Source organism: Gavialis gangeticus, unplaced genomic scaffold (assembly GCF_001723915.1).
Source record: "Gavialis gangeticus isolate Ggan-Ray unplaced genomic scaffold, GavGan_comp1, whole genome shotgun sequence".
Taxonomy (NCBI): Eukaryota; Metazoa; Chordata; order Crocodylia; family Gavialidae; genus Gavialis; species Gavialis gangeticus.
In genome coordinates this window covers 154,676,522-154,693,820 of record NW_017728992.1, presented here as the reverse complement: position 1 = coordinate 154,693,820, position 17,299 = coordinate 154,676,522, and the positions used below count along the sequence as shown (strand labels likewise).

At 40.8% G+C, this 17,299-nt stretch overlaps 1 protein-coding gene across 2 annotated transcripts in view; it reads right to left on the bottom strand.

The window, feature by feature from the left end:
• Positions 1-3,841: 3,841 nt before the first annotated feature.
• The window catches only part of FAM92A (family with sequence similarity 92 member A), a 50,604-nt gene continuing 37,146 nt past the window's right edge, over positions 3,842-17,299 (bottom strand). The window contains exons 6-9 of one of the 2 annotated variants that reach the window (XM_019527924.1): positions 16,608-16,712; positions 14,656-14,769; positions 13,139-13,258; positions 3,842-5,327 (exon numbers count right to left, since the gene is read on the bottom strand). In XM_019527924.1, the coding sequence (XP_019383469.1) occupies positions 5,217-5,327; positions 13,139-13,258; positions 14,656-14,769; positions 16,608-16,712 (450 nt within the window). In that variant the 3' untranslated portion in view covers positions 3,842-5,216. Of the gene's footprint in view, positions 5,328-12,583; positions 12,639-13,138; positions 13,259-14,655; positions 14,770-16,607; positions 16,713-17,299 lie in introns of those variants that run through there. The other variant, XM_019527925.1, reaches the window with a different exon arrangement.

Sequence of the window (17,299 nt, the reverse complement as noted above, 5' to 3'; positions counted from 1 at the left end):
TTTTTGGATTACTTGTTTAAACTTTTTTACACTTACCCATCTCAAGTTCACTTAAGTTGGTCATGGGAAACAAATATGGGAGCCATATGTTTGCTGCTGAGCTTCTAGATTCAGAAATCATTTTAAGGTTGGGTCATCTTAATGTTTCTTATCCATACTTGAATCTAGTATTGGGATTTAGGGATATTTAAAGAGCAAAAATCAATTGTCTAATTATCTTGCTTATGCTTGTGGTTCTCAGGCGGGGTGCTGCAAGACCTTTTTGAGGGTGATATAGTGCTGCTGCCAGGTGGAACTGTTCCAGGAAACTCGTTTCCAGGAGATGCTATGCAGGCTAGACGGGAAGTCACTGTAGTAGTAGGGATGCTGCAGCTTGGCCTGATGGAAGGTCCCACTGGTGTAAATGGAGAGGATGAGGAGGGGCACAAGCCCCAGGTCCCCTGCATCATATGGTCTGTTTTGGGCCAACCTTTGCAGAGATTGGGAGGGCTGGAGGCACAGCAGGCAGCTCGGGTGTTGTGGAAGATGTATAGAGAAATGCACAGGGTGGGACAGAGAAGGGGGATGTGCTGTGGTGAGCTGCATCACAGCAGGTGGAGGGGGTGGGACCCATGGTGGGGTGTGAGAGTGCCTACCCAGTTTGAGAGATACTGTCCCAGGGTACAAGTCTTTATCTGGAAGGTCAACAGTTAAGGCAGCAGTAACTGCCACTCCTGCCCCTGCTGCATTAATTTGGGACAAAGCAACACCTCTCAACACTCCAGTGCTGATTCCCTCAGCTGTGGATCGGGTCACTGACCTCCCAGCACGCTGGATGAGCTGTGACCTCCAGTGCCAGCAGGCTTCCTGACAAGCAAGGACCAGCATTTTACAAAGCAGAAATGAGCATGCCTGGGCTCATCTGGGAGCAGTGGGCACTGGCTGAGGCACTTGGTCCCCACTTCCTCACTTGCGCAGCTCTGCAGTTCAGCTGTGCCATCTCTCCATTTCTCAAGGATCCCATGAGGCCCCAAAGTCAAATCCGTGAAACCCAGGGCAGGTTCAGTGAAGAAAATGCCTGCTACCCTCTGCACTTGGAGCGTACCAAGGTAGGGGCTCGCTCTCTCTCTATGGCCATATCTACAGCTGACATGATGGACCGGTTACCAGAAACTGACTAGAGCTATTTCCACTTTAAAGTCTATCCTATATTTTTATCTACTGTTTTATATTGTTGAAAACCTCATGAGAAATTTGTGCATTACAGTGGGGGTAATATCTTACTAAATTTCAAACAGTACCCTTGGTGGTGGGACTTGGTGATTGCTGTTTTTAAAATCAGGTTTCTGTGACTGATTCCATGGCCCTGCTCTTAGCATGTACTGAAGTCTCCTAAAGTAGCATTCCAGGTAGGTTCCACATTGACTTTTCAGAAACACTGTACTAGAGAGGAAAGAGCTTTTATCTGAGGTTTTTTGTTTTTTGGGTTTTTTTTACTCTGCTCCATGGACAGTGAATTTGTGGTGGCTTTCTATGGTCCTGAAATGAAGGTTAGTATTTTATCAATGAAGAAATGTTAAAGTAGTTGCATTGTAGGGAAGATGATTACCAGAAACATCAATAGCAAAGAGGGCTGCTGACAAAGATGAGGGTTACGGTAGACTTATGACCTAGCTTGTTGGTTGGGAGGGAAAAAGGCTTATATGCAGCATTTCCCAAGCTGAAGACTAAGCACCACAGAAGCATGAAAGACGCAGTGAAAGCTGCTTTATGGGTCAGCATGAAACTTAGTGATGAAATAAATACATGTATCAATTTGAATGTTGGGATTGGAGTAAACTGTTTATAGTGGACAATTTATTGAATGTTACCTACTTATAAGAACATAAACTTATATCAACAGTTCTTAAAGCAATGTAACACCAAACTACTATAGGAAAAGTGTTCATCAGTCAAAAGCAGAAGCTTGTAGACTCATTGCTGACATCCCCATTTTTTCTTAAGTGATAATGTGTAAGGAAATTTATGCAGCTGAGTTTGTATTTTGAATATGTTTAACTTCCACACACACTTTTCAATGGAGGAAGAAGTAAATCAAGCATTAGCTCTTACTTTCTAAGATAAAGAATGTAAATGCAAATGTGTTCCTTTCACGTAGCATGCTATCACCCCACTCATACAAAAGCTTGGAAAGCAGGTCCTCATCATAGGACAGAAATGGTTGTGCTGTACTTTAATCTGGAGAACCTAAGACAGGAGAAACTTAAATATAAAGTTTTCAACTACTACTTAACACACTTATGAAAACACTTTAAGTGTTACCTCATTTAGGCATCTAACTGAAAGTAGTTTTGCTAGTATCCTGGTTTCTAAGACTCCATGCCAATTTATGGTATTTCAAAAGAAATGTAAAATGCTTCATCTCCTTGCTGTTTAAAAGACATGCATTAGAGAAACCTGGCATGCTTTAGAGTAAATTATGAAACTGCTTCTACAAAGAATTGTCATCTGAATGGAAACTGATTGCCAAATCTAAGTGACAGTGTCCAGCCAGAATTGTAACAGTTAAGTGTCTAATCTAATACTAAGAAGCTCTATATGTGTTGCATTGTAAATACTTGATGATTTTCTTCAATCTGGACCAGATGAAAAAGTTTTCTATGTGAGTATCTACAGTAGTACACTTGTTACTTGTTTAAAAGTCAGAATTCATTGACATGTTCTTTAATATACCCTCTTAAAGAAAAATAAATGGCTAATTTTTCAGAGAGACTTTGTGTCCAGGTTATTACAGGGATTATGAAGAGTGGTGTTCAGTTTAAAGATACTAAGTGTTGACCTGGACTGTTTAAAATAGAAAAAAACATGCTTCACCTATATATAATGGATGTTGTTGTGTTTGTATCTTAAATTTCTGGCTTCCCCAGCTGGTACAAAACTATAGAGGTTTTTTTGTTGTTGTTTTGCCTTTCAGCATACTGCTGGTTTCATCACTATCTCTAGCAAACGTTTATTAGTGGGACAACTGTTTTACAGGCAGTCCTCAGCTTACGACTTCTCAAGTTGCAACAAACGGCACTTAAGACATTTATAAGTTGACACCCTGTTTTGACCTTCCAATGTGGGTTTTGATTTTGCAACACTGAATACAGCTGCGTCCAGCTGGTAAGTCTGGTGTGGCAGAAGGGATGGGAAAGGGGCATATCAAGGCCCCCTGCAGTGAGGGTGGGGCTAGGGCAAGTTGCTTATCTGGCAACTCCTGCCTTTCATCCAGGAGGGCATGTGCCCCTGGATCGGAGCGAGGCTGGGGCTGTACTGGGAGTGGGGGCTGTGCTGTCCTGCTGCTTGCCCAGCTGTGGTGGGATAAGCACAGGATGGGGCTGTGCTCATTGGGGGGTGGGTCTGAGAAAGCATAGTACCCCTTCCATGTGCAGTCCCAGCCCCACCTGACCTGTCCCATGCAGATCCGGGGGCACCCCCTTCCCCTCCATTCCCTCCTGGATAAGCAGCAGGAGCTGCCAGATAACAACTTGCCCCCCAGCCCCTCCCTCACCATGTGGGCCTTGATCTGCTCCCCCACATCCCTTCCCTTCCTCCTCCCTTTCCACCACACCAGACTTACCAGCTGGACACAGCTGTATCAAGCGCATAAAGAGACCAATCCCCCATTTATAACATTGCTTGTATGTGAAAATTGGTTCCAAGTTACGATGTTTCGACTTAAGATGTGGTTTTCAGTAACCAATTGCATCGTAAGTCTGAGGACTGCTTGTATTGTCTATTTGGGAGCTACATTATGTGACTTTTTTTCTTTGTTTTAGGTCCTGTTAATTCTGAAACCTTTACACAGATTTATTCTTTCTCTCCTTGTCAGCTATCCCTGTATTTTTTCCTGTTTATCTTGTCTTAGGCTGACATTTTTAAAACTACTTTATATGGTCCATTCAAATATATTTTTTCTGAATTGCAATGTGTTTTAAAATTAACTTTCTTTTCCCTGTGTTACTTTCTGCTAAGGCTTTGTCTCTCCCTTCAAAACAAACATGCATTGCTGCTTTTACCGAAAAAAGGAAATAACATCATCATAATATAAATCTTCTATTCTGTACCCAAAAGAAAATTACGGTAACATTTTACAATATTTAGTGTCTAGTTAATATATTTTAATTCGGTGAGTTGGTAAGTAAATAATGAAATTTGGATGTTGTTTAAGTTCTAATGGATAAATAGGAGTTCCATTTAAAATCTTTTATTTTTTGCATCGTGTAGATACATGTGGTATGGTCTCAATATATTCAATTAAGACTAGTAATACAAAAGTTCAAGCTCAATTAAATACTGAAACAATTTTTTGGCAGACAAAACTTAACTCCATACAATACTGATATATTTATTCAGGACAGTTTGAGAAGATAAATATGAAATCATACTGAAGTCCTGTATTTGTAGTTTATAAAAACTAGGAAATGAATAAACTAGTATAAAAAGCAAGCACAAAAAATGAATTTCAAGTAAAGACCCAACTTAAATGGCTGTTATGAAGGCACTTCCACCAAAAAGGCAGAGAGCATGGGTAAGATTTTTGATTTAAGACATTTGCACGTTTTAGAGTAGTAACAATCAGGGTGCACGCATGCCCTGAAAACTCTTTTACAGGTAAATACCATTCCATTCTAGTATCAGGCTCAGGCAGAGAAAGGGAATGTGTTCAGTTACTTCAAGGAAGTAGTTTCTTGGAGTTGTCTACAACCAGGGGCAATGGTTTGAGTTAGCTGAATAAGACCTTGGCTCTAAAGGACAGATATGATGGGAATAAGGCACTATGCAAATACAATGACACACACAGGCTGGCTAGGCCTAGGAATAAAGCCTCCTGTATTCAGGACTGCCCATCTGCCTAGAAAATATTTAAATACATCAGTAGCATTTTTGTTGAATACCTTGAAGTCGATACTAGATTTGTATACATAATTTTTAGGGAAGCTTTTTGGAGAATTAAACTACTTTATGTCTAAGACCTCCATTTTCTGAAGTGTTTCATACCTCCACAAGACTGACTGACTGTCAAAGTAACAAATAGACAATCATTCAAAGGACTGAATGTTACTGCGGCTGTCTTCCTCCTTTGTTAGGATTCTTTTAATGGATAGTGTCAGTGAATTACCATCTAATATATAAAAGCCTTAAATGAAAAGCTTTTCTTGTAATTTAAAAAGCACCTTTAAAACAATTATCAGTTATCTCTCTTCCTTGGTAGCTTCTAGTTCCTCCTCCTCTTCATCATCGTCATCATCATCTTCCTCTTCTTCATCTTCCTCCTCTTTTCTTATTCGACTGTTAGAAATTTTCTAAATGTGGTATCAAATAAATAAAAACATTTTTTTTTACTGTTTTATTTCCTTTCCCCACTATGTAACAACTTATTCATGATTTCAAAAAATGTAGTGCCAAAAGAAAGATGCCTGATATATATTATAAGCTTGTGGCAGGTAAACATAAAAATGGTATTTTAAAAACGTTGTCAATCACTTTGAATGGTTTCCAGTAAGAAGGAAAGGCTGTGGTGGTGAGTCAAAAGGCAGCCCAACATACTTGAATGAGAAATCTAATCTCACTTCCTTCACATTGGGTAAGCTGTGCAGAAAACATTTTGAAGGTCTTATGAAAATTTGGGAAGTGGGGAAAAGGAGCTTGTGTTCAAGCCTGCAACCCTTTTCCGTTAAAGCAGCAGCACTAAAAGGTGACTGTATTAGTGCATCTCCTGAGGAAGAGCAGCCAGCAACTTACAGCTTTGGGAACATAAGTGGGTGAGCTTCCACTGCAGATTTTTAAATTCACAGCAGTGCTCTTTCTGCATCTTCCTCTCCTACTGCTCCTTTCCAACCCTGAGGTTCAATGCATTTGAGGTAGCTCTTCTCCCCTTGCCTTCCAGTTCCCCAACCATAATGTACATCAAAGGTAGTTACCCATTTTTTCCTCTTTAAAAGCTCAACCTAAATTCTGCTGCAGAGAACTACCAAGTAGTAGTTTTAATCCAAGATAAGATGTCTTCTCCCATCCCCCTGGATTGGAGGAAATAAAGACCCCCTCATCTCAGATTTGAGTACAAGCATTAGGGGAAAGTGGGGGTAGTGGCTACCGTGACTGGCGGTAAACCCAGGTCCTGGAGTTACAGCTGCACCCTACAGTCTCTGCTGTCCACCTTCCATGCCACTACTGTTCATCCTGTGTCAAGGTTCCAGCTCTGTCCCCACCTCTGTACTGGGGCATGGAGCACATGGTCACTTTAGCTAGGCAGTAGTGGCAGCCCCAATCCAGAGCAGCTGCTGGTGCAACCACCAGCATGTAGTCCAGGTGGGGGCGCAGGCACCAAGGGCACAGCACTGCGAGGAGGGCAGGCATCAGAGGGGCAAGTCACTTGGCTCATCTGCTGCTTGCCCCCTCTTACCAACTGTCCCACTGCAGCAGTGGAGGGGGAGGAGACAAATTTAAGATGACTTTCCAATAATTAGATTCTATACATGGAAAATCATAACACTTATAAATTTGGATTGGGTAAAGATGGTATTTAATGGGAACTGGGATCAAGCCTGTAGACCAGGGGCGGGTGATTATTTTGGGCAGAGGGCCACTTACTGAGTTTCTGCAAGCCACCGAGGGCCGCATGACAGGCAGCCCAGGGCAGATAAATATTAATTTTATAAATTTTTTTAGGAGCCCCGTGGGCTGGACAGAATGGCCTGGCAGGCCCCTGGGGTTGCATTTTGCCCGTCCCTGCTGTAGACCAACAATCAAAGTAGGGGTAGGCCTTCCAGAATAAGCAATGCCAAGTAAACTTTCAGGTGAAGTGAAGGTTTCACTTTCTAATGGTCTTTGAAGCCATCTTTTTTTTTTTTTTTCAGTTTTTCCTCAAGAGTTTTGAGCGTTCATCTGCCTCGTGAGTCTGAACGTTGTAGCTTGGTCTAACTTTGGAATGTAATGGTTTCATTTTCTTTGTAACTAGCTGGAATGACTAGAATGCTGCTTACACTACACTAGTTTTCTTCATGGGAACACACTAATTTCACAGTACTGGAAGGGACCTGGCTCGTCAAGTCACTTACTGATGCAGCCAACAATGTATTAGAACCCCTTTTAATACATGTATCAAATTCCATCTTGAAATCAAATAAGTTTGTTATTTAAAACTACTAAGAACAAGGGATGCAAAATAGGTGTGATGTAGCATTTATGCCATGTGGAGTACTAAGGCTTGGTCTACGTACACTTAATGTACATTTAACATTTCAGTCGAGATGGCTTATTTTACTAGGTGCCTTGTCTGTATGGGATTAGTTCTCTCTGTACAAAGCATAACTAACCACTTGGAGGAGGAATATGTCTTTAACTATTTCCCCATGGTTAAAGCAGTCAAGTAGTACTAATTCTGTGTGGCAAGCTTTAAGGTATTTATTCTGAAATCTATTGTTGCTTTCTTGTACAATGATGAAGACACTCTGTTGTTTTGTTTCTGCTAAACTGCTCCCAAACTTAAGTGTGGTTTTTTTTTTTGTGGCTTATCTTCAAAAAAATAAAATTAGAAACTGACTGATACCTGTTGCAACACAGCTTTATTTATTCCACAAGTTGGCAAAGCAATCCAAATTCAATTTGACAGCATACCTATAAGAAATGTGAGAACTAAAGAATCTTTTTTATTTTGCATTGTTTGTGGCAACAATTCAGTTTAACCAAAGCTCCTGCTATGTTGTATTTGTTTGAAGGGAATTAAGCTAACAATATCATTATAAAATTTCATACTGAAACATACTGTTAGAATAGTTTTTAAAGTTCTGCTATATATGTAGAAGCATGAAGACCTTAGGAAGTTTTTCTTTTTCCAGTGCCTACTAAGTCATATATTTAAAAAAAAAACCAAACACCCTGAGGAATAAGTTTAAAATGGATTCCCGTTAATATAAAAGTTTTAGTTTATAGCAGGGGTGGGCAAGATATGGCCCACAGGAGGATTTTATCTGGTCTGTGGCAGATCCCTTGGCCTTGCATGGACCCAGGCATAGGGAGAAGCCTGCTGTGGTGCATGTGGCCAGTCCAACCCTGTCCTTGGCTGCAGCAGGGGCATTCTGGACTCAGCTTCCCAGCAGCCCCATTAATAGTGGCTCCTCCAGCTGCTGCTGGACCTGGCCCTGCTACCTGCATACCCCAGCCTGTCTGCCCTGCACCCACCACCAGGGGCACCAGACTAAGAGTGGGTGGGGTCTCCATAGAGACTTACCTAGACCAGTGTGTGAGCAGGGAGTGGTGTCCAGGAGCAGGATGAGTGGCTGGTGTCGGGGCCAGCAGTGCAGGACAGTGACAGTGTGGGAACCAGATTGTAGCTCTGCCCTAGCCCCATGCTGTCACCACCCTGTGATTCCAGCCCTGCCCACCCTGCTCCGGACACCGCTCCCTGTGCATCTGCTTCATCCGCTGCCCCGGCTGGGTCTGGTAGTCTACCACTTGGGGAATTTTGGTGAATTGGTGCAGGGGAGAAATGGGTACTGACCAAGCCTGCAACAGCTCACCAAAACTCCCTGAGTGTTCCTCCAGCCTACCCCTGGCTTACAGTGCGGTTGGGAAACAATTCAACTAAGTTCTTTATGTATTATTTCCTCGCATTAATCTGTATGCACAAAATCCCTTTTGTGTTGAAGATAAAAGAACTTGATCAGCTTGCACTCTATTACACGTCCAAGTGAAAAACATAATCTAGAAATCTTTATCTTGTATGCAAACACAAACATTACTTCAAATTTTATTGTGTGCATCTGTATGCCAAGTGTAGCCAAATAAAATGAATGATTAAAAGTAAATATCTAAGCTATAAAAGCTAGCAAAACCTTTTCCTTGTCTTGTTGAAACTTTTAAATCAAAGCTTTTGCTTACAGGCTTTATGTACCATCTTAAAATGGAGAAAAAAACTTATAACTTTGTCAGAAATCTTTGAAAGTGGAAATTAACAGAAAATATAGGTTTAATAACTGGACAAAGTTAAATTTCCAGCTTATTGGAGTTTAAATATTTAGGAGCAATTTTTTGAATTCTTTTTATATTTAGAGATTTGTTCTTCACCTTCTGTGGCTTTTTCAATTGTGTGAGATAACAAAGAAGTTGCAATAGTTCCTGCAGAAGAAATAAGACTTGGGTGGATACTCAAAGATGGCAGGGATTTGAGGGGGTTTCAATTGCTAAGCTAAATAGGGTAAGGTATTGTAGCTTGTCTAGAAGGGAAGTTATGATTATTTTTAAAAAGGATTTATTTCAGATTTTTGGCTCATGCACTAACTAGATGAATAATACATACCTATTATGTTTATGGTGTACTATATACACAGTTTAAGATTAATATTTTATGAAGAAAAATAAATGGTTTACAAGTTATGAAAACTTCATACAGTTAAGATAAAACCACTAAGTTAGTTTCATAAATCAGAAAAATGTTCACCAATAGTTCATGAAAATAGTATTTTCCACCTTCACAGGATATACAGTGGGCAAAATATGACTTGTGGAAGGACTATCTGGCCCACTTGGTCTCTTGGTTTGGCCTGGCTCAGGCGCCATCAGCCTGTGGTGCATTCTGCTCTCCCCTGGACACACAGCGGGACTGGGGCAGCTCTGCAGCTGGCTGGCTTTCCTAGACAGCCCAGGTGGTGGTAGCTCCTGGCTTCCACTGCCACTGGCCCCAGCCCTGTAGTATTGGCAGGGACCGGCATGTATACCCTAACACTGGCCTGCCCTGTGCCTGCTCCATGCTGCCCGCCCATGCTGAGCAGCGGCAGAAGATGCTGCTAGGCATGGAGGAAAGGTTCCCCTTCACTGTTACAGCTGCCCAGAGCCCATGCCTAGGCTCCTCTGCACCACTGCTGAGAGGCCCAGAGGCAGTGATGATACCAGCAGAGGAGCTGCAGGGTGAGCTGCTCAGCGTGGGCGGATGGGCTGGGGTCAGGGCTGTATGCACAAGTTCTGTCTGGTTCACTCCAGCTGGGGTGAGTCTGGAGCAGGTGCAGGGTGGGTCAGGGCTGGGGCTGTGCACTGTTGGCAGTGGCGGAGAGGGTCAATAGAGCATGTGGGCTTTGGGCTGTTGGGGGGGATGCTGACCGGCTCAGCAATCCCCAGAACTGCTTGTGGCCCACAGGCCCAAATAATTTCTTGCCCCTGACATAACAACACACTTTTGTATTACAAGTGAGTTGCAGAGCTAGTTAAACCCTAACTAAAAAGTGGTGACTGTTTCTCTTTACCCCTGCACTCAAGCTCTTCAATAAATCTGCCCTTTCATAAGTTTAAGTAGGATGTTTCCTTTTACTTACAAGTCTAAGTAACAGTTGGCAGCTTTTAATAAGCAGGAGCGCAGAATTTAAATTGTGGAAGCAGAGGAAGTGGAAGTGGATCAGAGTAAATATACTAACCACGGCACAGTTAAAACAAACAAACTTACAAATGCACGGGGCAGCCTGGTTTTGGTATGTATTGCTAGGAAGCCAGACTAAGGTAATATGACTAAAGCTCTTCAATGAAGGATAAAGAAACATCTGTGCCAGCATTTACTGGTAAGTGCTGGTTTCAGGAGCACTGCAGGCTTAGTTCCCCACAGGCTAATCTGCCTGCTGAAACAGCCACCTACCTAGCTCTCCTGTTTCAAGACACAGAGCATGTTTAGAGGGTGGCGAAAAAAACCTTATTGTACAGAAGTACAGGACAAGAAAGTAAAGCATTAGGTTTGCTGCCTACTAGATAAGCACAACAGGGTGTTTGTAGGTGACTTGAATGGTATTAGGCACAGCAGCACTGAATCACTAGAGAAAGAGAAAACAGTGGTCACAGATTTACTATCTTGCATACAAGATATGGTTTTTCTTCCAAAAACCAGCTGCCTGAAATTACATTATATGCAAGAAGGTATGGTAAGAGCAGTTTCTGAGGTGAAATTGTGTTCCATAAGGGGATGCAAAAGTGGCCTAAAGCTACTTTTAGCTTCCTCAATTTTGGCCTGTTTCTCAGTGCAGCTCAGGTGGACCAGTTTCTGACTTAATATGCTAAACGGATTGATATAAACACTATAAACTGAGACCGATTTAAAAGTAATTGATTAACATTTGAAAAATATTTTGAATCAGCAGAATGTAATCAGGAAAGCCCTAGTTCTAGTAAGTGAGGAGCGTGACAAGAGCTTGCTAAGGATCACAAGTGAAAAAAATGCAAGTGAAAATGGATAGTGCTGAATTTGTAAAAAATTAGATGGTCATTAAATTTGCAAAATGTGTAAGAAGCTCTTATGTGGGCAGTTGTCTTGTAGGTGGAATTAAGTCCTTTTACACAAAAGGAAGGTGTGGGGGAGGGAATCTTCACCTGCAACTTAAGTTCTTTGAAAGTTATCAAAACATACTTTTGAGAGATGCTGACAGTGTACTTAATATGGTAATGCCTGTGGAGTGTTCACACATCTTACTTCCCTTGCTCAACTCTGAATGCAAGGCAAGGATATATGGGGCAAGGAGCATCAAGTCCTTTTTCATGCAACAGATCAAGAGGACTGTGCTAAGGATTATCTTGTGAAAGTATGAATCATGGTCTAAGTAACAGTAGTATAAATTTGTAGGAATATGATTGAGGAAGGTCATAGTTACTTCTTGTTTTACTTAGTGCAATTCCCAAGTTAGAAGTTGCTACCCTAAATAGGGCTGAGAGCCCCATACATTCAACTGCAAATGTCATGCTTGCCTTGAAAGCCCTGATGATTTAGGAACTACTACCTCAAGCACATCAGTGGAATGCTAATGCTCTCTTACCCACGGCAATAATTCTCAACCAAGGTGCCTTAGCACTCTGGGGTGTCCTGCGATATGCAAGGAGATCAGCAGATGAGTGCGGGCTCAGGACCATCCTTATTTGACCATTCCTTTCCCCCCCCCCACTGCCTTGCTCCTCTGCAAGAAGGTAAGCACTGTAATAAGTATATTAGCTTTTAAAATGGGGTGCCACTCAATTCACAAAAGTTATGGAGGGGTGTTTTGGGTTTAATGAGGGGTGCTTCAAATCTACAATGATTGAGAACCACTGATTAAGGTGTATACCATAGTTTCCTCTGAATGAGGAGGTGACAGTTATGGTGCTCTTGTTTCACGGGGCAGGGATGACGGTGTGGGTGCTCCATAAAGAATGATGAAAAAAGTGAGTGACTTACTTCAGGCAAAAATAATGCATACATGCATCCAAAGTGTGGAAAGCAGCAAGGCAACCTTCCAAAATTACACTATCCCATGAAATCCAAAGTTTTTAATTTTGCTTAACCTTCATAACAGTCTTAAAATATTTTAGTATTACAGCTTTTGAAAGAATTAAGAATTCTAACACTGTATTCTATATTAGAGTGTTTGGGGGGGGAGTTTGTTTATAAGACATCTTAATTCCTTTTTTGCCATGTTACAGTGAATTTTTAGACCTGGTTCAGTCAAGCTAGATATTCTGCCTGTTTAGATGCGTTTATCACTGAGTGAAATGCATTCTTATTATACTCAAGAATACAGACAATTCTGTTTTACCCAAATTCTGTATTTTATTCTTTCTTGGTAAGGAGTCCACTTGCACTTCCTAAAGTCATTCTGATTCAGCTAGTTCTAAAATGAAATATTTAAGATTAAGTGTAGAAGTCTTCTCCACCTCTTGTATACAATAAGGGGCAGTTTGTTTCCTACAAGGTGGTTGGGATTCTATACTGACCATTTTTCTGTTTATTAACCATGTATTGGCAGAACTTTCATGCATGTTGTTTCCTCTTTTAATAATAGTTAAAGGCAGTGTACATTTAATATTGCATGCAAATTTTAGTAAATTTAAATGGGACAATCACTGTTTCTAGGCACAAGACAGGGAACAAAGATATTCACTGAACATGTAGGTACCAGACCCTGCTAGAAACACTCCCTCCCCTCCATATGCATGTGCTTACTTACATCATTCCTTCTCTGAACCTTCTGCTTGTAGGACTGGCATTCCTTAGCTTTCATCACAGAAAGCACATGAGACAAACAGTGTCATTCTAATCTCCTGGGATAAATTGTTTGAAGGTAAAATGCCCTCAGCTGACAGTGCCCAACAGAGATGCTTTCTATCTTACCTGTACCATTCCAGATGAAAATTTTAGTGAGCTGTTTCTCTGAAGGGGAGACTTTGAATTTGCACGGACTATATCTAAACGAGACTGATAGTCTGGTGGATGGAGTGAACTCCGAAAAACCTGTTCAGATGAAAAATCAGTGAATTTAGTGCCATGACAGAGGACAGCCTGAGTCCAAAAGAGTAACACTGTTTAATACAAATAATGGGGGGAAAAAACTGTTACTAATTTCTCTGTTGTGATATGGGGCACATGATAGACAATCAGCTGAACATGAGGTCCTAGCAAGATGTTGTGGCTAAAAAGGCAAATGCAGCCCCTGAAAAGATCAAGAAATAATAGGTAGGTTATATATCTGGCAGAAGATTCACAAGAATTGTTAAGAAATTGGAAAATATGTCTTAGAGCAGTGTCTCCAAAACTTTTGATACCTAGGACATACTTTTTCTGGATTAATATTGGAGGCAAGCTTCACTCTTGCACCCAAAAAGGTATATATGCGTGAATCATAGAATCATATAAAATTAAGTCTGGAAGGCACCTCAGGAGGTCATCTAGCCCAATCCCCTGCTCAAAGCAGGACCATCTCCAACTAAATCATCCCAGCCACTGCTGTTTAGCCAGGTCTTAACCTTCCAAGGATGGAGATACCACTACCTCTAGAAAACCTGTTCCAGTGTTTTACTACCCTTCTAGTGAGAAAAATTTTCCTAATATCTAACCTAAACTTCCCTTGCTGCAACTTGAGACTGTTGCTCCTTCTACTATACTCCTATTTATTTGTCCAGGTTCCCACTTCTTATAAGCTTCTTTTTTGTGATTTACGACCCTGCTAAGCCAAGCTGGTCTTCTGCCATACTTGCTAGTCTTCCTGCACATTGGGATGGTTTGTTCCTGCACCCTCGGCAGGCTTCTTTCAAGTACAGCCAGCTCTCCTGGACTCCTCTTCCCCTCAAACTGGTTTCCTAGGGGATCCTGCCCATGAGTTTCCTGAGTGAGTCAAAGTCGGCTTTTCTGACGTCCAGAGTCCGTAGTCAGCTGCTCTCCATCCTCCCTTTCCCTACTGTTGTCCAAGTTGCCATCCACTACTACGTTACCCATCAATTCTTCCCTGTTTGTGAGCAAGCCACCAAAATTCTGGACCTGTGGGGAGCCCCACAGGCTGGATGACTTGCTCCATAGGCCAGATACAAAAGTAATAAAAGTATAAGTTTTGTGGCACATGCCCTGGCACACCCTTTGAAAACCACTGCAAGAGCGAGAGAGAGACTGAAGAAGTCTCAAAGAGAAGATTAAGGTGTAATTTGGTAACAATCTTTAAATATCTACTGTTTGATAGCAGAGCATTCTTCACTTTAGCTAAGGTCCAAGAAAAGTTGATGCTGAAGTAGAAAGTTAAGAGTGTCATGAGGACTTGTATGATATCCTTTGCATTTTCCAATTTAGCCACCATTGGTAGATCAGTAGTGTACAACTGGGTCCTACGCATAAATTATTTAAAGTCTTAATGGCCTTACCTCTAAATCTTCATTTTCATCAATGTTTTGTATACTTTGGTAGGCAGCAGTATAAATTTCTAAAGCTTTTCCATGGAATAACATTTCGATAGTTACAAATTCAGAAAATATATCCTAAAAACAAATTTAAGCAAAGGATTTATTTGCATAGAGCTATACCAATTTCTTACATGAAAGAGAGTTTTTGCTTCAAATGCATAAAAATTTTAAGAGAATTACATCTGTAATGTCAGAAACATCAAAATAGCTTAATGGATTTTTCCTATATTAAAGTTCTATATATTTGGACTAAAGTTTGTTAGGGGGTTAATAAGTATAAATAAAATTTGTCAAGCTGCTATCTATGCTGCTCCACATTCAATTCTTAGCAAACACTCTACTAGTGATATTGGCAGGCAATGAAGAAACATGAGAAGCTAATAAATAAAATTGCACAATATACTCTTGCCCTTGACAACATTATGAGATCAAGCATGGGCTAATTTTTATATAGGATATGAGCATGCTTTCATTTCTGGGGCTAGAAAGTTATGGGAGATGTCCAGTGCTAGAAATCTGGAAAGGGGGAGAGAGGAGTACAGGCATTTCAACCTGCAGCTACCCCCTTCTTCCTTGCCACCTGTGCCTTTCCCAAGGACAATGATCCCAATCTGGGGAAGGCATGGAGAATAGCAGCTGCTCCACTCTTTTCTGTTCCTGGCAGGTTGTGGAGCAGTTGGGAAAGATTTCCCATACCTTCCCCAAACAGGCATCACCCTGCAACAGCTGCTGCTTTTCTCCTCCCAGTTTCTGGTAGGGGAGGGAGTAGCAGGGCAGTGTTCCCCCACATGGTCCCCAGAACCCCCTGATCTTGTGAAGGCTTGGGAGGCCTGCAGCAGCTCAACTTCTTCTGAGCACAGAGGAGTCTAGCATTACAGGTATGCATTCTTGTGGGAGGAAACTCACAGGGGTGCCAATGCAAAAGATCTTTCTGCTGTATGGCACAAGTTTCCTCCAGGAGAAAGTGAATGAACACCTGTACTCTGGCAATTTCTGCAGGAGAAGCAGCAATTTGCCCAGTAGAAACATAATGCCCATATAAGAACATAGTTCTCATTTAAATATTTTAAAGATTTAAGCCTGAATGTTCTTCAAACTTGTGTAGGAAGAATTTGCATTGCATTCCATGGTCTGAACAGTGTTAATATACACTGTAAAAACCCTCCCCACTCTTGAATAATAATCTCCAGCCTTCATGGAATGATTCTCATCCAAACTGCTCTACTTGTGTCATCATTGGTCTCCTTTTTACTATTATTATTAAATGTAATGCCTAGGCCAAATAAGAAAGAATGATAAAGTACACCAGTTTAGAAACATCAGTAAAATTTGAGGTCATAGATTCAACGTTCAGTTACTTATAAATTATGAGCTTCCTTTACTCGTGCTTTATTACTCAAAGAAGACAAACCTTTGACCACTCGCAGTCTAAAGATCCAATAACATGTCTTGTAACAGGAGGGGACTTAATCCTATTACCTGACCTGCATTCCAATTTGGGTAACTATATCCTGCCTCCTTATAACTACTGCTGTTATTCAGGCATGTTGATACAGAGTGGTCATGTCATTCTACCCACAAATTCAGCTGTCTATGGGATGGAATGTAGCAGCTGTTTAAAAGTGCAAAGAAGAGATAACTTCTTGTTAGTAAGACGGTTAAAAACTATCTAAATGAAGCTGCACAAATAATTAGCTGATCTTGTGTGTGTGCAACTTCTATAATAGTTGAGCATTGTAACAGTTGTGACTATCACAGTATTTGCACCAGTTTATACATAACTAGCCAAAAGAACAGCTGGTAGTATCTAATTTGTCAAACAAGCAACAAGAATTATTTCAGCATGCAGCCTGAAAAATAACATCCTAAAACTGAAATGTGAATAATATTTACAAATTTACATAAACATATACCTTTATGTCCTTTATTTTCTGCTTCTCAAAATTGTCAATGGTTTCCTCTAACTGCCGACTTGTTCGGGTTGCATCCATTGAAGCTCTCTGTAATTCACTTTCAGCCTTACAAAATAATCAAACAAAGGTTAAGTTACTCTAATTGATATTTACAAGGTTTTAAGTTGCTTAATTTTGGAAACCCTCAATTAGGTTGTCCTTTTCATGTAAGCACCATAATTGTAGACTTCCTGTAAGATCAAGATACAAATAAAACTGTTTTCTACCCTGACAATATCCCAACAGTATGCATCACTAATTATAAAAAAAAAAAAAAAAAAAAAAAAAAAAAAAAAAAAATCAACATGTGCACCTCTAACACTCAAGTACTAAGCCAGTGACTTGTCAAATGTTTTATGGTAATGATCTTTCCAAAAGAAGTTTGTTAACTGAGAATATCCTGTGATATTAGTACTTCTTATGAACAGTGGTTATCTTCAATGTAAGGCACTGTGCTGCAGTATAATAATCATTTTGTGAATATCACAGTCTTAAAGCCTTGACCTTGGATACTTGTTCTGTTGAACAATGTTTACTATTAAATCCAATCATCTTTAGGGGTGTTACTATATTCAGTGTGTGTGTATATATCAAAGTTATTTTTCATAGTTTCATAGATTTAGGGTCGGAAGGGATCTAATAGATCTTCTAGC